General features: G+C 37.2%; 1 protein-coding gene across 1 annotated transcript in view; it reads left to right on the top strand.

Moving 5' to 3' along the window:
• Nucleotides 1-9,943: 9,943 nt before the first annotated feature.
• LOC127447342 (cadherin-15-like) overlaps nt 9,944-22,909 on the top strand; it is a 35,074-nt gene continuing 22,108 nt past the window's right edge. Inside the window, exon 1 of the mRNA XM_051709167.1 lies at nt 9,944-10,084. Coding sequence (XP_051565127.1) covers nt 10,034-10,084 — 51 coding nt within the window. The 5' untranslated portion in view covers nt 9,944-10,033. The remainder of the gene's footprint in view (nt 10,085-22,909) is intronic.

Here is a 22,909-nt window from a genome sequence, read left to right as displayed (position 1 = left end):
GCGATGCCCTCACAGCTGTCACTGAGACAACAGGTGTGTTTACATACAACCGCTGGTGACCACAGACACTAAGGTGATGTTTTTTTTACCCACATGCATATAGAGCGCATGTTAATATAGTCTCTGAATGAATGGCCCTGGCTGCCACCGTGTTGTACTGTGTTGTTTTATAGATAAATATTAATACATTTACTTTATGTATGTGTAATTTGATATTTCTGTTAATGTTCAGTGTTTGTTTATGTGTTGTCCAGCACGCATTCGGCCAAACAAATGGTATTGAACATAAGGCGGACATTTACGTGAATTTATAATAGATATCTCAAAATAAATAAATAATTGATTTAGAGCTCGGGGTCCTTTGGGTTTAGAGGCCCCTGGGCAACGACCTAATCAGCCCAGTGGTTAATCCACCTCTGTCTGCATGCATCATCTGACATTTCATCCTCTGACAGCGGTTCTAGGTGGTGTCTATTTTGCGGAGAGAGGGAGACAGGGTGTCATCGATTGAGCTGCAGACCGAACCCCATTATCCCGACGCACGGTTCACAGCTGCAGTCAAGCAAGACGCTCAGCATGTCATACCTGCTCACTTTAATTGGCAATTGGTTTCTTTCAACCTCACCCTCAAGCACCCTGTCTGCGCACATTTTGTTTAATACGTTTATTTTTTGGCAGGGTGTGCGGGATGGTTTGGTAATCTGACCTTGCACGTTTAGATAAGCTAGGGAACTGTCAGGCATCTGTGGTTGTGTGGGTGAAGAGCCATTTGCCTTTGTTAAGAACTGGGTCTGTCTAACAGAAATGTCCTATCTTAAGTCTTCAATTAAGATCTGATGAGACATAACATTATAACATAGATTATAACTGAAATGGACCCGGACTGTGTCTCCCAAAAGCATCGTAAGCCTAAGTAGATCGTAGAAACCACTGGCACCAATGGCCTCTATGATCAACTTAAGCTTGCGATGCTTCTGGGAAACACAGCCCTGGTTTCTAAGGCCACGTCCACACATCATCACACCATGATGACTGTTTTATGGTTGTGGTCTCCATAAGAAGCAATGTAAAAACTACCAAAATGAGCAATCCAGATGGAGAACAACAACCATTATAAAAAAAATATTTGGGGCTCAGCTTGTACAGTTGCTGGCTGAAAAATGGCTCAAATTAGTTAATAATAGGCCTCTATCAACATCATTAACCTTGGGACATTATTGCCCACTCCTTAAACTTTGACAGGTGAGGCATTGTTCAAAAAATGGCTCTCAATCACGTCTGTAAAGGATCTGCACTATGGAGCCACGTGTTCTTTTTATTTGCCAATTTTTTTATTTTATTTAATATGGCATACATCACATTATCTGCCAAAACACATATGCCAATGCAAGTGAAAACAGTGAAAAAGCAAAAAAAAAGAACAGAATTACCTTAGGAGCGAAATGTTGTGGGCAAAATGCAGATCTCAATGGGAATACACGCGATGGACTTCCAGTGGTGAAGAATTTGCCCCTGCAGATTTTGCATAGAGTTCAAGATTGGTGAACTTTGGCAGGCGAATTCTCCATGTTGACCAATAGGAAGCTGTTTGGTTTGGCAGTAACCTCTGTGTGGGCAGTGCTTCGTACACTGAATATTTACAGTGGGCAAGGATATCATTTTTGTGGTGAGTTTCTTTTCAGCTTCACTCTCACAGAGTATAAAGTTCAGCAATAAAAAGAGGCTGCTTGGGAATTCGTTTTTTGCTAGTTTCACACACGCTCCATGTCCGCCCATGCTTTCTTTGCCTGTGGATTTTCGCTGCGCAAAGGTAAATGCGACCGCACCACACTTCAGCATTGAAAAAAAGGTGGATATGGTTTAGTTTGAAAATGCATTGATTTCTTACGTTTACGCCTCTCATCCACACTAGAACGCTGTTTTCCTCTACTGAAAAGTTGTTTTCCTCCACCAGCATCGCGGGCAGGTAACTCCGCCCCTTCCTCTACATAGGGCAAGCCGCGACCGGTATTTTGGTTGAAGAATTACATCATCCAGGTACTCAGATTACTCTTTGTTGCATTTCAAATGTCAACACACTACCCACGCGACTTGCGGTACAAAATGTCGTAGAATAGTGCAGAAGTAAGCAATTTTGGACGCATCTTCTGTTTTTAGTCTCCTGAGGTTATCGTTTTCCAAAGTATGCGGGAATGGAGGGCATTTTCAAAGTGCTACATTTTCAGTGAATGAGAGGCAGAAACATAGCAAAATCAGTGCGTTTTCAAACGAAGACGTACTGTATAAGTGTGAATGTGGCCTAACGGAGACAACAGGATTCTAGAGCTAGGATGTTCTGCAGTACGGCCCTGGTTCTTATTCAAAACCAGTTCCATTTGAAGAAAAAAAAAACATAAAAATTACAGGATCCAAATGATTTTATGACATTTAATTCCGTTCACTGTTCTAGAACATCTACATTCTTATGCCGATACAGACAGAACAAAGAACTTAAAGTCTCTCATAGCAGTGGGGGTCTGGGTAGCTCAGCGAGTATTGACGCTGACTACCAACTCTGGAGTTGCGAGTTCGAATCCAGGGTGTGCTGAGTGACTCCAGCCAGGTCTCCTAAGCAACCAAATTGGCCCGGTTGCTTGGGAGGGTAGAGTCATATGGGGTAACCTCCTCATGGTCACGATTAAGTGGTTCTCGCTCTCAATGGGGCGTGTGGTAAATTGTATGTGGATCGTGGAGAGTAGCATGAGCCTCCACATGCTGTGAGTCTCCGCGGTGTCATGCACAGCGCTTAAATAGGAAACGATGCTTTCCGACAGGGGGGGTGCTCCTTGAGTGTGTCGCTGCTGAAATATGGGACAAGAGGCGTCCCATACGGCCAAAATACGAGCTGTCCCATCTAATACGGACAGTTGGCAACCCTATAGCGATAAGTGAAGTCCTGTTCGAGAATGCATGACTCGTATGAGACAATTCTTTTTAATGAATTGTTCAAAAATGACTCGCAAACGAGTCTCAAACTCATCTGTTTTGAATGGCACACTCACTCACTGAATCAGTTGAAGCGGTTATTAAATTAGCATCTCACTCACTCACTGAACCACTTTCAATCATATCCGATTCAAAATAAACCAAGAATCATTAATGTGTTATGTTTTACTTTAAAGGTAAAGTATGTAAACCTTTTGCAACTAAAGCACCACCAAATGAATTTACAAAAATAATTACTCTTTTCACTGTCATATATCGGTCAGACAAACAGATATTGCACAGGAAGGCTGTGTTCGGGGAGCTCATTAAAGAGAAAAAGAAGGCAGATCTGTCTAAAGCTTCCGTATCTCTTTCTGTGTGCACTTGTGTGCACTTGTTTATGGGTATTTGTGTGTGTGTGCACTGAATGTGTGATGAGTCATGTTGTTTTGTAGTGCACACCCAAAGCCGCATAGCCAAAGCGTGCTTTAGCACACACACCACACTGCTAGAGAGAGAGAGAGAGAGACATAGGCAAAACGGAATAGAGAAATGCTGGAAATGTCTTGTGAATAGCTAATAAATCAGACACAAAAGATAACAGCTGATGGATGATTGACACTTCAGGGAGCGGCACAATATGATTTTTAGTTTGTCAGACTCAGGTTAATTCTTAAAACTAAAACAAGCTGCGAAGGTTTGTGAGGTTGAGGTTGTCTTTATTCTAAACCAAAAAAATTGTAAAATAATAATAGTGGATTTGACTACTGGGTCATTGTTTGCATGTGGTGCCTTTTGAAAAATCATATTTTTTAACATTGCATCAGGAAAAGGGTATTGTTTATTGTTCAGAAAACTACACTGAAGTACTAGATTTGTATCGATCAAATAAATGGTAATTGAATGTAGCATAACAGGGTAGAAGAAACACTTACTGTACTTCTTTAGTATTTCTTTCAATTGCATTACATATAGCTATATATTGTTAGTTGTGTACAGTATATACAGTATTCTCTGCTTGTGAAATGATTACAGATATCTTTTTCAATGTACATTTTTATACCCTTTTAAAAGCATATTCCCCCGTCATATAATGGGGTGGAAATTTGAAAGCTAGGAACAAAACAAGTATGCAAAGGACTTTTATTCAATACTTATTTTTCACATATTTTATTACATATTGAAATGTAATTGATTTGCATGCCATGATTTGATTTGATTTTAAATGAATGAATGGCCCTGCTAATTATATTTTCCATAATAGTGGATGAAAGGGGAAAAAAGTGAACGTGTGCAAGAATAATGTATTGTTTGAATAGCAATAAAACGGAAGGTCCATTGTCATTAAAGAATGAAGCTAATGTGCCGTGCTGAGTATAGATTTGAGAAGTATGCTATAGCCTATGAACTGGGAGATGTTTGATTGGGAATATTTTATGAGCATTTAAATGGGACAAATGCTTTTGTCAAAAAAAAAAGAGCTCATCAAAGAAACAAAATGTGAAAGAGGTTGCTGAGTGCCACCAAGATGGTGCGAGTGATTTCACCCTTCTTAAAATATGATTTTTAATTCCTTTAAAAAAAAACACACAAAAAAACATATAAAACAGTATGACTCCCCCATATGGAACTGAATATTTTATATGTAGTGAAATTAATTACACTGATGGTTAAAGATAGGGCTGTCACCAGAGGGTTGGGTTAATGATAGTGCAACACTGCCATCTGCTGGCCATTGAAAATAATTCAATGCTTCTCTTTTATTGCATTTACGGGTGTTTTAAAGCAGTAACATGTTAGCCAAAGCATCGTTATTATTATTATTAATATTTCAATATGTAAATAGGACTGTCTCCTTTAACTATCTCCTCTTAAAGCAATTTTAAGATATATTGGATGACCCTCTTTATGTGGAATAGGCCAAATGTGTCATTTTTTAAGATTTCTTAAAGAGGAATTCATGCACTGCATTTATTATTATTATTATTGTTATGACAGTTATATTTTTGTCATTGTGAAGCATAGCCTCGAGTTGCTTACTATTTAAAAAACAAAAAAAACAAAACAGCAACAGTATTATGATGTAATACTGTATGACATCGTTCTCCATTAATGGTCATTTAAAAGTTGCCTTAAAGGCATAGTTCACCCAAAAATGAAAATTCTCATCATTTACTCACCCTCATGCCATCCCAAATGTGTATGACTTTCTTTCTTCTGCTGAACACAAACAACATTTTTAAAAATTCAAACTGAGGGCATTTTTTCCATTTTAAAGTGTTTTAATTCATTTTTTTGTTCAATACTTAGAGTTATATAATACATATTTTACACAAATATAATTCCTTAGTCTCAATGGTTCTAACTCTACATTAAAAAGCAGCATTTAAAGGGATAGTTCACCCCAAAATAAAAATTCTCTCATTATTTACTCACCCTTATGCCATCCCAGGTGTGTATGACTTTCTTTCTTCTGATGAACACATTTGAGGAAAAACAGAAAAATATCTCAGCTCAGTAGGTCCTTAAAATGCAAGTGAATGGTGTTCAGACCTTTGAAGCTCCAAAAATCACAGACAGTCAGCATAAACACCATCCATACGACTCCAGTGGTTAAATTAGTGTCTTCTAAAGCAAAACTATTGCTTTTGGTGTGAAAAAGATCAATATTTATGTACTTTTTTTAACTGTAAATCATCACTTCCAGACAGCAGCAGTATGCACGTGATGTATTTGCGTTGGCATGTTCATTTGTATCTGTTTCTTTACTCACAATTGTGCATTTGTGTGCTTCTACTAGATGTTTCAACCGAGAGAAGGACATGAGATTACGTCCGTAACGTGCCAGTGTGAATACGTCACACGAACTGCTGCTGTCCGGAAGCGATGGTTTATACTTAAAAACTACTTAAATAATTATCTTTATTCACACCAAAATCAATCGTATCGCTTTAGAAAACATTAATTTTACCATTCATTTAACCAGTCATATGGATGACACTTATTCTGACTGTCTGTGATTTTTGGAGCTTCAAAAGTCTGATCACCATCCACTTGCATTTTAAGGACCTACTGAACTAAGATATATTTTCTGTTTCTTCAAATGTGTTCTGCTGAAGAAAGAAAGTCATACACACCTGGGATATCATGAGGGAGAATAAATAATGAGAGAATTTTCATTTTTGGGTGAACTATCCCTTTAATGTAGCAGAGAGATTATTACCACATTTACACCTGCAGGGGGCATCACCAGACTGTGCATCACTATTGACCCTTTTCACAGACTGCGTGATGACACGTTTCCACCTAATTTAGCAGCGTAAATCTACCAAACTTTTTATTTATATTATTTATTTTATTATTTTATTTTTTTAGGATATGTGAAAATGATATGTTGTGGTGCATACTTTCAGATCCAATCTGCTCTGTTTCAGTTTTTTAGCTCAAGTTGTCTACATTTGTCTCTTCAATTTCATCAGAAATTTTTAGAATTTCATCAGAATGATATCCATTGGAGCTACACAGCTATGTTAAACATGACACATGCTGTAATGGTTGTTCTCATCATGTAAATAGTGAAAATATGCAAAGATAATAAACAATTTTACAACTATTTTAAAGGGGGGCCCTGAAGGTCGGTGTCTCGTTAAGTTTTGGTTCTCAAACACTAGGAACCTCGTTAGTCTTGGACACATTTCTAAATATAATTAGCATAGCAAGTTTATAGGTTTTTGTGGACTGTACATAAGTGGAAAATATTCTTTTCATACACCTCATAAAATATTACAAAAGCTGCCCTAGCCCAAAAATGTGTGGAACCAATCTTTAGAGACAGAAAGGTGTGGGAACCAGTCTTGGGGGACAGTTGAGTCAGCACCGGGCAGCTGAGAGGTCTCTCTCTCTCCGTCTCTGTCTGTGTCTCTCTCTCTCTCAATTTGTGCTAAAGTGAAGGGTTGTTTTGTGTGGATTAAGGAACAGACTGGCTTCTGCCAGCTGCTGCTCAGTGTGACAGAGACAGGTGCTGGACATTCACCCCTGACCACACAGACACACTTTACATATTTGTTCACTTAATTTACAAGCTACTCAATTTAAGCATTCTTTAACCATATCATTTCCTTTTCCTGCTCTTATTTCATATAAGCAATAGCCAAAAGTTGCTTCTTTCAAGCACACACACAACACATTCCTTAAAGAAATAGTTCCATTGCATAAATGGTTGAAGTGGCAGTTAATATGCAGTCAGTTTTCAGCAGACAAAACAATCTGCAGCTCTTTAGCGGTAGTGGTGGACCTAGAGCAAACCTTTAGCAACAGTGGACAATTTGCCACTTCTAGAAAACACTTCAATAGCAAACCTGTAGCAACAATGAAGAGTTCGGTGCAAAGCTCATTTGCATGTGAAAATAATGAGTAACAAATTTGCCACAGGTGTTTGCCAGAACTCTAGATTTTTGTAAGGGAGCTAAAAGAATAAAAAAATAAATACAAAATAAAACATTTCAGTGAATAATGACTAAACCTTCAGTCTGTTCATCACACTAAGCTGTTGTATGGCTTCAGAAGACCTGAAATATTATGCATAAGTGACATGCTATTTTTGTAATTTTGGGAAAGCCCAAGTTTCCTTTCATGATATATCATCTATACTGTCTATCTATATATCAAAGATATAGAGAGAGAGAGAGAGAGAGAGAGAGAGAGAGAGAGAAAATTTCACCTAATGAAATTGTGTTGCTTCAACTTTAATTAATTGAAAAGCATTTTTTTTTTTTTTTTTTTTTTTTTTTTTTGTGCACATGGTAACCCATGGAATCTTTAAAAATAATCGCTGGGTTTCTTAATTCTTATGAGTACAGCATAAATCAATATCTTGTGTGGCAAATAAAGCTTCAAGTTACCACTAATTTAAAAACACAGCTTCATGTTTGTGTTAATGTCTTTTATTTTGGAAGTTTAATTCCTGTTTTATAGTCATTTGTTCCATGTTATGTTATTTCCTGTTTCCCTGCCATGTCATGTGATTCCCTGTTTCATGTCATGTGGTCCCCTGGTCATGTGATTCCCTGTTTCATGTCATGTGGTCCCCTGGTCATGTGATTTCATGTTTCCCTCCATGTTCATGTGTCTTGCTTTTATTGGTTTATTGTTTTGTTACCTTGTTGTCATGTTTCTCCTTGTCCATTGTCAGGTATTGTGTTTATGTAACGTTGTTTGGAAGTCGAGTCGAATCGAGTCGAGTCGAGTCAAGTCAAGTCAAAAGTCGAGTCGATTCAAGTCAAAAGTCGAGTCAAGTCAAGTCAAGTCGTCAAAAGTCAAGTCAAGTCATCAAGTCAAAAGTCGAGTCAAAAGTCAAGTCAAGTCAAGTCAAAAGTTGAGTCAAAAGTCGAGTCAAGTCAAGTAAAGTCAAAAATCGAGTCAAGTCAAAAGTTGAGTCAAAAGTCAAGTCGTCAAGTCAAAAGTCGAGTCAAATGTCAAGTCAAGTCGTCAAGTCAAGTCAAAAGTCAAGTCAAGTCAAAAGTCGAGTCAAAAGTCAAGTCAAGTTGTCAAGTCAAGTCAAAAGTCAAGTCAAGTCAAAAGTCGAGTCAAATGTCAAGTCAAGTCAAAAGTCGAGTCAAATGTCAAGTCAAGTCAAAAGTCAAGTCAAAAGTCAAGTCAAGTAAAAAGTCGAGTCAAGTCATTGGTTTTCACACTTCATGTAAATAAACTGCACCTGGGTTCTTCACTTCATTGTCATCGTCTGCCTGTCATTGCCAGCATCGTTACAATAAGTATACTTTGTTTATTTAATGAGCAATTAAAAATGTAAATGTTGGTGAGAAACAGAACAATATTTAAGTCCTTTTTACTCTAAATCTCCACTTTAACTTTTATTTTCAGATGTGAAAATTGAAACTAAACAGGCACCACATGTGTCTTTCAGATGTAAAAGTGAAAGTGGAGATTTATAGAAAAAAGGGTCTTCAATTTTGATCTGTTTCTCACCCACACCTATTACAGTATATCACTTCTGAATATATAGATTTAACCACTGGAGTCTTATGAATTACTTTTATGCTGCATTTATGTGCTTTTTGGAGCTATAAAGGTCTGATCACCATTCACTTGAATTGTAAGGACCTACAGAGCTGAGATATTCTTCCAAAAATCTTTGTTTGTGTTCTGCAGAAGAAAGAAATGATACATATCTGGGATGGCATGAGGGTGAGTAAATTATTTTTGGGTGAACTGTCCCTTTAATGTTAAAGGTGCACTCAGTGTTTTTTTGTTTTTTGTTTTTGCTGAACATTGAAACAGTAAGTAATAGTAGAATTACATTTTTGAAAACTATGTTTAAAATTATGTGCATTCACATGAAATGAAGACTCTAGTCATTTCAGTCTTGTCAATGATGCTGAGAGTATATTAATAAGCGCAGCCATGTACAGATCATATGACCAGCTGAAAATTACTTGCTTTTTCTTGATAATCATTTTGATTTCATGGGTCTTTAAAATTCAGGATTACTTGACTCTTAGGTTTATACATGGCAGCTTTTGCCCTACAACAGAAAAAATCAAAAGTGAATCATCACAAATTCTTCCTCTTTCATTGCACAAGGGGTTGTAGGAAATATTAGTTTGAAAGGCATGCACAGGTGCACTTTTCGAAAGTCCACTGAGAAAAAGTACGCAATCCATTGTCCTTCAGCCCCCAATATTCAGATTATCAGTCTATAAATATGTGTTTGTCTATAAATATGTGTTTTTCAATTGCAGATTCTTAAACTTTAACTTTGAGGTTTTTGCCCCTCGTTGAATGGGTCATAGACTTCTAACCTAGAAGTTCTGGGGTGTGTCCATGCCATGAGAATGCCGTGTGGGGGCTGGGGTTACACACTCTTCAGGCAGCCCTGCACACATGTGCTGTCACTCAACCAACCTGTGCAGACAGTCCAAACTGAGAAAGCGAGGAACCTCAGATTCTAGCAGCTCCGAGACGCTTCGCTTCAGTCACTGGACAGTGTTGCATCTCTAGAGATTTACTGTTTGGCAGTGGTTTATTGTGTGCGGAAGGGATCGGAAATTAGATGATGAAGGCTGTGGCGGTCCTGGGTGTACTGGTGGCCGTTGTGTGTCAGGTGAGCTGAACATTCTTTACTTACCAGGTGAATACTGGAAGATATAAGGCTTCAGAATTGGGCCCTCAGCCATGTTAGGGTAACTTAACTTAAGTAAAATACTGTAATTAATTAAATGTTTAGTGATTTCTTTTTTTAACCATGGGTAAGGGATGTTCTTTAGAACAATGTGTGCATTTATAGTCATTTTACGGCTTTGAACTCCATCCAATCAGAATCCATACAGTCAGAACCATACGTTTTATATAGTTTTATATATGCTAGCGTGAACAAGGTCTATGAAAGTGAATGGTGACTGAGCATTCTGCCTAACATCTCCTTTTGTGTTCCACATAAAAAAGACTAATAAATTTAAATGATGACAGAATTGTAATTTTTGGCCCCTCAACAACCACTTTTCTGCATTGTGCAAAATATTAATCATGTCAAGTTGGGCTTTTAGCTTTGAAGAAGTATTCCAGATTCAATAACAGTTACGCTCAGTTGACAGCATTTGTGGCATAATACTGGTTACCACAAAAATGTATTTCGACTTGCCCTCTTTTTCTTTAAAAAAAGAAAGAAAAAGAAAAAGAAAAAATCAATGTTACACTTAAGTACTTACAATGGAAGTGAATGGGGCCAATTCATAAACATTAAAATACTCACTGTTTCAGAAGTATAGCCAAGACATAATCAATATGCGTGTTAACATTACTTTAGTGTTATAAAATTGTACAGATTTGTTGCCATGGTAACAGAACGCCGTAAACTCTAAACCAATGATTTAAACAACTTTACAGCTTAAATAATACACAAGTTTTAACAGGAGAATTAATGTAAGTGCTTTTATAAAATAATAAACCTCACATTTCTGTCTTTTAACGCTCCAAAAATTGGCCACATTCAGTGCCTCACTGTAACCTTGATTTTTACTTTTGTTTTAAAGAAAAGAAGGGAGGAGTCGAATTAAACATTTGTGGTAATCAGCATTATGCCACAAATGCTGTCGATTGAGCTTAACTTGTATTGAATATCAGAATATTCCCCTTAAGTTGCAAAATGACTTAGTAAGCTCAAATAAGTGGAAGGCTGTCCTTGAAACTAATTAAAGTGTAATGGCCCACAATGAACAGTTTTGGTGTTGCAACATATTCCATTTAGCAATGCTATCATTATCGTAACTTTTTCTTGTCACCTACAAATTCAGAGTTTAAGAAGTGGTAACAGCTTGTGACCCTGGGGCACATCTGTTAAAACCATCTTAAGTGGTACATTGCAGGTCATGTTTAGTAATTGATTGTAAACTTCCTTTGTTTTCAACTTTCAGCCATTAGAGGTATTAAACATTCAGTGGAAATGCTGATCTAAACATGCGTCATTTCTGATAAATTAAATGATGACTGATCATGATTAATAATAAAAGAATGCAGCTGGTTCGTACCTCCATTTGACGTTACAGTTTAGTGGCCCCCTCCAGTCTGTCACTAGCTTAATCATGAGGACAACGAATCATGCAAACAAAGCCACACGGCCATAAATATTCGCCTCAATCAATGATTCCAACTGTTTAGATTTGCAGTGGAATACAGATTCGTAAAGTAATGATTTGTCCTGTGGTTGCACCCATGTGCAAACTTTTCATCATGCTGTAGATAAACAGAAGAAGGGTTGCCATTGGCCACTATAATGACTGTTGTTTATCATAGACTTTGGAAGCAATTCAGAACGAAAAACACTCCAAACCAATATTTTAACGTAACAAAGACTTCATGTATGAAGGAAATTTGGTCTTATGTTAATTCAAACTGACCTTTTTCTAAACCATGAGCCATTTTCATAGAGACTTTCTACTGTAGAGAGGAAAAAAAAATTAAATGCTAAGGAGACTTAATGGAGTTTTAATTATGTTTCGAATGAACATTGTCTCAGATGTTTCTGAAAAAATAGACTAAAAAGAGACAATTGCTGACATACTGTAGTAAGAATATAGAGCTACAAAATTAATGTGTATAGCATATTTCAGATAATTTGGACTTTGTATTTGTATTTGATTGTATTTGTATTTGTTGAGAAATTCTTGAGTAAATATTGACTTTGCAGACTACTTGGTAAATCTTTTAAGAAATGTTTGAGATCTCTTCTGAAACTCTGAAGTCGACATGTAAGATGAAAATGAAAAATTCTGAAAAGCATCTATTCTATGTATGTATACAAATTAACCAACACTGTTAGTATTCTGCCAACTGTGCATTTTACAATTGAACTCTGCCATGTTTTCTTTCCGCAACTGATGTAATTTTTGTGAAAGAAGTGCAATACTTGATTTCATTGTGGTGTATTAAGTTTCCACCAAATACAGATTCTTTAATAATAGGTGCTGCATGTGGTCTCTTTGAGAAAGAAAGAATGATGAAGGAAGGAAGGAAAAAAGAAAGGAAGGGTAGAGAAGGAATGGTAGAGAACGAAAGAAAGGATGACTGGGAAAGAAATAAATAATGACAGAGAAAGAAAGAAAGAAAGAAAGAAAGACAGACAGAGAAAGAAAGAAAGAAAGAAAGAAAGAAAGACAGAGAAAGAATGACAGACAAAGACAGAGAGAGAAAGAAAGAAAGAAAGAAAGAATGACAGAAAGACAGAGAAAGGAAGACAGAGAAAGAAAGACAGAGAAAGAAAGAAAGAAAGAAAGAAAGAAAGAAAGAGAAAGAAAGGCAGAGAAAGAATGACAGACAAAGACAGAGAGAGAAAGAAAGAAAGAAAGAATGACAGAAAGACAGAGAAAGAAAGACAGAGAAAGAAAGAAAGAAAGAAAGAAAGAAAGAGAAAGAAAGGCAGAGAAAGAATGACAGAAAGACAGAAAGAAAGAAAGAAAGAAAGAATTACAGAAAGAAAGACAGAAAGAAAGGCAGAGAATGACAGAGAAAGAAAGAAAGAAAGAAAGAAAGAAAGAAAGAATTACAGGGAAAGAAAGAAAAAAGAAAGAAAGAAAGAAAGAAAGGCAGAGAAAGAAAGACAGAAAGACAGAGAAAGAAAGAAAGAATGACAGACAAAGACAGATAAAGAAAGACAGAAAGAATGACAGAAAGAAAGAAAGAAAGAAAGAAAGAAAGGCAGAGAATGACAGAGAAAGACAGACAGAGAAAGAATGGCAGAAAGACAGACAGAGAAAGAAAGACAGAAAGAAAGAAAGACAGAAAGAATGACAGAAAGAAAGACAGACAGAGAAAGAAAGACAGAAAGAAAGACAGAATGACAGAAAGAAAGAAAGAAAAAAAGAAAGAAAGAAAGAAAGAAAGGCAGAGAATGACAGAGAAAGAAAGACAGACAGAGAAAGAAAGACAGAAAGAATGACAGAAAGAAAGACAGACAGAGAAAGAAAGACAGAAAGAAAGACAGAAAGAAAGACAGAAAGAATGACAGAAAGAAAGAAAGAAAGGCAGAGAATGACAGAGAAAGAAAGAAAGAGAAAGAAAGAACGAGACAAAGACAGAGAAAGAAAGACAGACAAAGAAAGACAGAAAGACAGAAAGACAGAAAGAATGATAGAAAGAAAGAAAGGCAGAGAATGACAGAGAAAGAAAGAAAGAAAGAAAGGCAGAGAATGACAGAGAAAGAAAGAACGACAGACAAAGACTGAGAAAGAAAGAAAGAAAGACAGACAGAGAAAGAAAGAAAGAAAGAAAGACAGAAAGACAGAGAAAGAAAGAATGACAGAAAGAAAGAAAGAAAGAATGACAGAAAGAAAGAAAGACAGACAGAGAAAGAAAGAAAGAAAGAAAGAAAGAAAGAAAGAAAGACAGAAAGACAGAGAAAGAAAGAAAGAATGACAGAAAGAAAGAAAGACAGAGAAAGAAAGAAAGAATGACAGAAAGAAAGAAAGAAAGACAGAGATAGAATGACAGGGAAAGAAAGAAAGAAAGAAAGAAAGAAAGAAAGAATGACAGAAAGAAAGAAAGAAAGAATGAAAGAAAGAAAGAATTACAGAGAAAGAAAAAAGAAAGAAAGAAAGAAAGAAAGCATGAGAAACACATACTAACTTGTGGTCCAAACTTGTCTATCGGACACAGTTATAATGTTTTCCATACTCACTCAGTTTGTTCTCCTCTTTAGAAATGTAGCATATCACATTCTATTAGTCACGGCTCACACCAGCAGTGCCCATGCTTTACACCAGCTGACCCTACCATATGTGTGTGGGGCGTTTGGAATGTCTTATTCTGGTAAAAGAGGGCTAAACTGGGTTAAATGTGAGACCCAGTGCAACAGCTGGGTGCTGGAATGTTCTGGACATTCTGGAAAGCTCTGAAAGATTACACATTCGTTTCATATTATTCTAATGAGAAATTTGTACGTTTTGGTGGAAAACACTGAATGTTAGTTTGGGAGTTGGCACAACAGCATGCTTGGCACCTGCCATGTTTGGGGGGCATCAGTAAATGTGTCCGGCAGTTGGGTATATTTTCAGCACTATGTCAGATTAGTGCTTCCTCTTGGCAAATTCACATACAGCTCACATAGCTCAAATTCTCAATTAAGTATCAACTTTGTCCTAAAATACTTAAGGATATATTAAAATAGATACAAATGTGAGACATATTGATATAAAGTAAGAGTATAGAGCTTTAGAATTAATTTGGATAGCATGTGATATCAGATCATTTGATTTTAAGAGAATTTAATGAGAAATGTTCAAGTTCGTATTGACTTCTGATCGCAGACTTTGTTATCTTGGCAAAACTGAGCACAGGTTTAGACATTGTTGAGATCTCTTCTGAAACCCCATGTGAGATTACTGGGGTCTGTTTCTCTGGATAAAAATTTGAAAGATAATGGACTGCATTTGCTCTCCAAAAGGTCCCTATTAGATCCCTATTAGATATCCTACACTAAAAAAAGAATGCTCTGAATTTACATGATTTAATTATGTACATTGTTTTCACATGAGTCAATTAAGTTACATCAGCATATTTTTCCTCTTGGTTTAGTTCATCAAAAAACATAATTTGTTCATGTAATTTCATTTTTTGTCACATTACCGACTTACGTTATATGGTTAGGCTGCTAACTTTTAGCTAGCAATAGCATGCATTTGTATGCTAAAAGCTAAGTAGAAACTGCTCCTTGTGTAAAGTAACATACTGCAAGTTCTTTATGTACCCTTCCACAACCTAAGCAAAAGCTCCACTCTTCACCACAATGGTAACCCTGCATAACAAAATCGGTTCTAAATCCCACAATAACTGAACATTAAACACGATCAAGTCTCCAATTTTTGTCATCTTGCATACATAAAATAACACTTAGGCTGTGTCTCATTTGGAAGGCTGTGTCCTCCGGAGGTCGCATTTGTCGGCCGCATACGTCATCGAGGCTGTCTCGTTTCAGAAAAGCGAGTAGGACACTTCGAATGCAGCCTTCGATTGTGACCTGCTTTCATTGGAATTCGGAGGATGCATGAGGTGTATCCTTCGTGGGCACTCACAACCCACAATTCTTTGCTTCAACGGAAATGAACATCATTTGTCTAAAAAAATGACGCCAATTTGCCCGTAAATATGATGTTCAAACGCAAGTAATGTTAATTCCCAAGTTGAAGTACCTCAGTAGATGGGTGCAGAGTATATAATATGTATAATTATATTAATATGTAATTAAAATAAAGTATTAGACTAAAAGTACACCTGTAAAATCAATTACGTTTTCCTCTCTACATCATTATAACTCTCCTAAAATGTACCTCATGCATTCCCTTCCAGAGGGACTTTGTTATCTTCTCACTCAAAGCGCTCGCGCTTGTTAAAGAGTGGCGTGCTGTCATAGCAACCATGTTACGTTCCGTTTCCTTTTGTCCAACGAAGGCCATCTCGTTTAAACGAGGCTTGTTTAAAGGAGGACACTCGGTATACTGCAGCCTTCAAAGGATGCGTCCTACCTAGCACGCAGCCTTCCAAACGAGACACAGCTTTAATTTCAACATTTCAAGTCCCATGCAAAGCATGCTGGGAACTACAAATCCCCTGCCCAGTTTCAGTTATGTCAACAAAAAGGACTTACGTAGTCCCAACACAAATGAATTAAGTAAACCTTCTTTTAAAATAATTTAATAGATTTAATGCAATGATGTTTTGTTGTAACAAAATGTTCAGTAATGTTAAGTAAATTTAACAAGCAGCTAAAATAATTTTTGAGCTGAAGTTGATCATGCTTGGTAGGTTTACATTCACCCTACATAATTAAATCTAGTAGAGTGAACATTTTAGAAGATCAAATTAATCAAAACCAAAGAAAACAAGTTTAGAAGAAAAACACAATTTTGTATTTCAGACAATCTGTGTTTTATTATTAAGTTTTGTACAGGTAGTGACTCTAAACTGAACTTTACACATATCCTGTAACTAATGTAAATGTACAGGTAAAAAATAGGTGATAGCTAGAGAGTCGCCTAGCCATGGCTTGTCCTGCAAATGTTCTGTAATGTTCACTACTAAGAAGAAGTCACCATGTGACTGCAGTGCAGCTAGACAGTCCCTGAAATTGGTGCAACGAAAGTCACTTTGTCTAAAAAGCTTATGTTAACTGGCAACTATATAAATATAAAGAGAGATTAAGGTAGCACATCAGAATGTACAATGTTCATGCATGTCCTTAATGAGCTGAGAAAGTGCTCGTCGTTAGTAGCCCCACAGAAAGCTGAATGGGTAAATGATAAGAGAAATAACGAAACTGTATTGATCTGTTAAAAATATATATATATTAGGAGACCTCCAGTGAGAGGTGCCAAGTTGACTTGAACAACGAACCCCAAACATCCAAACAATTCCATGATAATCTCAGATGTTCTGTTCCCAATATTGGAGTATTAATACGTTTTTTATAAATTTTCATAATCTGAACTGACTTTGTTATATCTACAGAGCAAAGTGACCTATATGTAAGGGATAATGCTTCGCCTTGGGGTCCTGATCACCCTGCCGGCCCATGGTACATTATCCCGCTTATTACACAGCTAATAACCAAATAAATAAATAAATGGACATAAAAGATTGCTGTCTGATGATCCAAGAAGCAGGAAAGATGACTCTCAATACCCAAATGTATGATACATATTAATCATATAGATATCAGAAGGCTACATGGGGCATTGACCAATCAGAATAGAGTATTCCAGAGCGCCGTGTAATATAATAAGGATATTATATATAGTACATTTGAACTGTTTGTATTTAAATGTTTCTGGACTGGCCTTATTCACTTCCATTGTCAGTCCATTAGTGTAACAGCAGTTTTTGCTGTTGATTTAAATGAACAAGGGATGAGTAATCAACACAGTGCTGCAAATGCTGTCCATTGAGCTTAACTTGCACTGAACCCAGAACATTCCTTGAATGATAGCATATAAGATGTATGCAAATTATTGAATTTGCAACATTTTTCACAAGACTCTTAAAAATATCTGAAATTGTTTATTATCCATTGACAAGGCTGTTGGTAGATTTTGGAGTTGAGACTAGGCAGAATGACCACTTCTGTTAATCGACCAAGCGGGCACAGTTATCATTTAATGCCAATTAATTGGCCTGGCCGATAATTTGGTTTATAATTAGTCTGAACCCATTTTAGTGTTTTTAGGAACTTGTTATTCCATAGAAACATTTACATGTTAATCTATCTTGCTATTTTCAGCTAAACCATTCTACTACTGTAGATCATAACTTTTGTTCACTTTAGTCAAATGTAGCTCACAAAAGTCACTGTTGTTTTTTGGGGACTACACGTATGTTGTGGAATGCAAGAGTATACACTTCAGACTTCATGTAATGTAGTACTACACTAGCAGCACAGAGAATGTGGGCTGCTCTAAGATTAGTGCGCTCTTGACAGGGCCTGCACATGCCTGTGATGTCCTGCATTCTACATCGGCTGCTCAAAGAAAACAGCTCCAGCATCACGCCCATGGGTAAATCAAACAACTATGACAGACATTATTTCTATTTAGGATTTTTGCATGGCAATGAATTCGTACTGCATTCTCAAAATGAGATGTCTCAGTCTGTATTTCCCCAAGTGTGAAACACAGGGTCCAGTATTAACTCTCGCCAAACCCCAGATTGTGTTTGACAAGAAAATACAATTGAGTTAATGGCCAGTTGGCTTTTTTAGGAAGTGCAACATAATGTGTGGTTTAAATCACAATGTAAGAACGATAGTTTGGCCCTCGCTTAAGTCTATTTTATTGCCATATAATACAGCAGCACATTCTTTGCCTTTAAGCCACCAAAACAATATATCGAGATATATTTTAACCTTTTTTTGTGAAAGGTGCTGTTTCATAGAGAAACTGGCTAATGAATGTTGCTATGAGTAACACAATGACCATGCAATGTTTTTCATAAGAAAGATAAACAGCTAAATAATTAATTTGACCATAGGAAAAAAGTAGCCTGTATATTTATATTAAATTAATGTATAAAGAAAGAAGCAGTATAATTAAAAATGTTCCTTGTAGGAGGTATTTATGGCTGGTAAATGAACTCACCTGCCAGTGACAGGTGTGGAAAAAAGTTACTTTTAGATACCGATGGGACAGCATTTTATTACTCAAAAGCATTTACACACTGTTACCTCTATTTGCATGTAAACAGGGAAAAATTAAAGTATTTACTGTAGTTTATGGAGTTTAATAATTCAGTCTTTCTCCAAGGTGGCTCTTTAGAGGAGATTGTTTCAAGCGTGAGAAGTTGACACCCATTGTGTCGCTGGATGTGTGAATTCTGACACTCTGTGTGGAATTCTGTCACTGAAGCACATTTAGAGTTTGATCTTTGACTTGCAGTTTAGAACATAAAGGAGAGTGTGTTTCAGAGCAACTGGGCATAGTTGAGGAAAACTTAGCTCGTTTCCCTGCTGAACAGCTGCGTGTGTGTGTGTGTGTGTGTGTGCATGGTTATTTAGAGTCGTCCATTTACACTGAACATTTTAATAAGACCTCAATATATGTTTGTATGAGTTTGTTTCTATTTGTGTAAGAGAAAAACAGAGAGAAAGAGAGATATCATCCTTAGTGCAGGTGTATTTCCCAACATCTGGAACCAGTGCTTCATAACCCCTATTCATAAAAGTGGAGACAAATTTGATCCTAATAACTACCGTGGAATAAACAACAGACTCCTCCACTTTCTCACAGACAATGTCCTGAGTAAATGCCAAATTGGCTTTCAACCTAAATATCGCACATTAGACCATATTTACACTCTACATACTCTAACTGACAAGCAAATCAACCAAAACAAAAGTAAAATCTTCTCATTCTTTTGTAACAGTAGCCAGCTGGTATGTGCTGTGCAGTGTGTGTAAACCTCACTCCCCTGGCCTCAAGAGGCGCACTAGCGACTGACGCTAGAGGCTGTAGCTTTTAGCCTCCTTGTTAGCATGCCTGCCTCCCATGCCGCTCGGAGCAGGTCAAGCAGGACCGGTTACAGTGGTGCCGTAACCACTACCCGGATGGGAGTGAGGTTTAGGGGGGTGAGTGTAACGGTAGCCAGCTGATACGTGCTGTCCAGTGTGTGTAAACCTCACTCCCCTAGCCTCAAGTGGTGCACTAGCGACTGATGCTAGAGGCTATAGTCTTTAGCCTCCTTGTTAGTGCACTCACCTCCCATGCTAGAGACCCAGGTTTAAATCCCGCTCGGAGTGGGTCAGCAGGACTGGTTACACTTTGTTGACTTCAAAAAAGCTTTTGACTCAATTTGACATGAGGGGCTTTTGCTTCAGTTGATCCAGTGTGGCATCGGAGGAAAAAAATATGACATCATCAAATCAATGTACACTAACAACAAATCTGCTGTCAAAATTGCCAACAAAAACACAAATTTTCTCCCTCAGTGTCATGGAGTGAGACAGGGCTGTACTCTGAGCCCTACACTTCAATATGCACATCAATGAACTGGCGAGAGTTCTAGAACAGTCTCCAGCACCCGGTCTTAATCTACTAGACACTGAAGTCAAATGCCTCCTGTTTGCAGATGATCTAGTGCTGCTGTCACTCACAAAAGAGGGTCTAAAGCAGCATCTGTCAGTTAACCCCAAAAAGACAAAAAGAATGATATTCCGAAAAAGACCCAGTCACCAAGAGCAACACCATAACTTCAAATTAGACTACATGACCTTAGAACACACCAAGAACTACACATACCTTGGAATAAACATCAGCAACACAGGAAACTTCAACAAGGTTGTGAACGACCTGAGAGCCAAGGCTATTAAGAAAAATATCAAAACTGACATCCCAATCAGAATCTGGCTAAAAATAATTCAATCGGTTGTAGAACCCATCGCACTCTATGGATGTGAAGTCTGGGGCCCACTCACAAACCAAGACTTCACCAAATGGGACAAACACCCAATAGAGACCCTGCAGGCAGAATTCTGCAAAAAAAATAAAAATAAATGAAAATAATAATAATAATAATAATAATAAAAATAGTGCATGCAGAGCAAAATTAGGACTGTACCCACTAACAATAATAATAATAAAAAAATAGCCATTAAATTCCATGCCCACCTAAAAAATAGTGATACACAAACCCTTCACCACAAAGCCCTAAGAAATAAAGAGCTGACCTCAGACAGAAACCCTCTTAGCCAGTTGGTCTTAGAGCTGACTTTACAATCAAAAACATGTCCAGCTAAACCCCAGAACAAAACCCCATCTAGACCAAATCAAATTATTAAAACGCAAAAAGAAAAATATCTAAATCATTGGACAGAAGCGACAGCTCAACAAAGTAAATTGGAATGTTATCTGTCCCTAAACAGAGAACATAAACTGGCAGAATACCTGAGCACAGTCACCAACCCTAAACTAAGAAAAGTCCTGACCGGCATGTACAGACTCATTGAACATAACCTCGCCATAGAGACGGGCAGACACAGACAGACCTGGTTACCAAAAGAAGACAGGCTGTGCCCCCACCGCACACAAAATGAAGTGGAAACAGAACTGCACTTTTTAATAACATGCCCTAGTTATGCACAAATTAGGGAAACATTTTTCCCCATTTCACAACCCATCACTAAGACTTTAATCAGATACATCACAAGGACAAATTTCATACCTACTTGGAGAAACCCCAGCAAGCTCAAACCTGGCTGCGAGATATGTGAAGTCTTGCCACAACTAAAGGACAACCAGTGGAACAGGACCACTACCAGACAATAACCGAAACAATGTGCCACATGCATAAAATGGAAAACATAGCATAACAAACCACTTTTATTTTCACTTTTTGCTATTCCTTTATTTTATTGTATTTTTACATCGTTTTATTTAACTGCCTGTGTATGTGTTAATATGTGTGGATGTATATTTAATGTTACTATGCTTTGGCAATGTAAAGCTTTTCTTTCACCATGCCTATAAAGCTATTTGAATCTTGAATCTTGAGAGAAACCTGAGTCTGGTTCCCTCAGCTGGGCTTTTGTAGCACATTGGATTCCACAATAGGAACATTATGAAAGATTTCAGCCCTGCACTGCTTTGATGGTAGAACAGGTGTCAGCACTGCAGCTTCACAACACAACAAAAACTAATATTAACATCTGGAAAAAACAGGCATGTAAAAAAACAAACTAAAAATCAGGGTTTCCTAATTGAGATTCATGATGCAAATGCAGAGAGTGTGAGACTGTAAAAGAAATTCCAACTGAAGTGGTCGACTGATATGGATTTTTTAAATGGCCAAGGCCGCTACTAATGCTGTGTTCTATTCAAAGTCAGACTTGGAAAATTCTGACTTTACATCTCTGATTTCCAATCCATTGCCTGATGTTTGGAACATGACGTATAAGGAAACAAAACTTCAATGCTCCCGTTTGCTTAGCAGCTGTTTGATTGATGACAGAGATGTATCATAGCAACCCAGTTGAAAAATTATTTTGCAATGCTATTATTCGCTCTGCTGGTGTACGATTATCAAAAAAGAATATAATGTACACCTGTCTTTGCAAACATTGGTTAAAGAAGATCTATTATCATGTAATGTAGAAACTTTGACTCATTGATGGATATTATTTCATAAAAGTGAATGTGGTAACATTTAACAATAAGGTTCCATTTGTTAACATAAGTTCATGCATTAGGTATCATGAACAATCTATTAACAATATATTTTTTACAGCATTTTTTAATCTTTTTTAATATTAGTTATAGTTAATGTTAGTTAGATAGTTTTAGGGATAGTTCACCCAAAAAGGAAAATTCTCTCATGATTTACTCACCCTCCTGGCATAACAGTGTATGACTTTCTTTCTTTAGCAGAACACAAATTAAGATTTTTAAAAGAATATCTCAACTCTGTAGGTCCATACAATGGAAGTGAATGGGTGCCAAAATTTTGAAGTTACAAAATCCACATAAAGGCAGCATAAGAGCAATCCATATGACTTCAGTGGTTTAACCCATGTGTTCAGACACGATATGATAGGTGTGGGTGAGAAACAGATCAATATTTAAGTCCTTTTGGACCTTCAAAATTTTGGCACCCATTCACTTTCATTGTATGAACCAGGGGTTTTCAAAGTGTTAAACAGTATCATGTTGAACGTCGTGATAGTCACGCTCATGCATCCGGTACAGATGCGCTTTCACTACTTTCACTTGCACTACACTGACGGCTTTCACTGTTGCACACTGTCTCAGTATTTATATCAGCAGTTTATATGTGCCATTCCCGTGAACTTTGACGGAGGAGAATAGGGTAGCGGGCACCGCGAATGGGGCCACTCTGGGAATTGTGGGCCTTTGAGCTTCAGCCCATGTAAGCCCATTCATTAATGCGCCCCTGGTAC

This window comes from Myxocyprinus asiaticus, chromosome 1 (assembly GCF_019703515.2).
Source record: "Myxocyprinus asiaticus isolate MX2 ecotype Aquarium Trade chromosome 1, UBuf_Myxa_2, whole genome shotgun sequence".
Classification (NCBI taxonomy): Eukaryota; Metazoa; Chordata; class Actinopteri; order Cypriniformes; family Catostomidae; genus Myxocyprinus; species Myxocyprinus asiaticus.
This window is presented reverse-complemented; position numbering and strand designations above follow the sequence as displayed.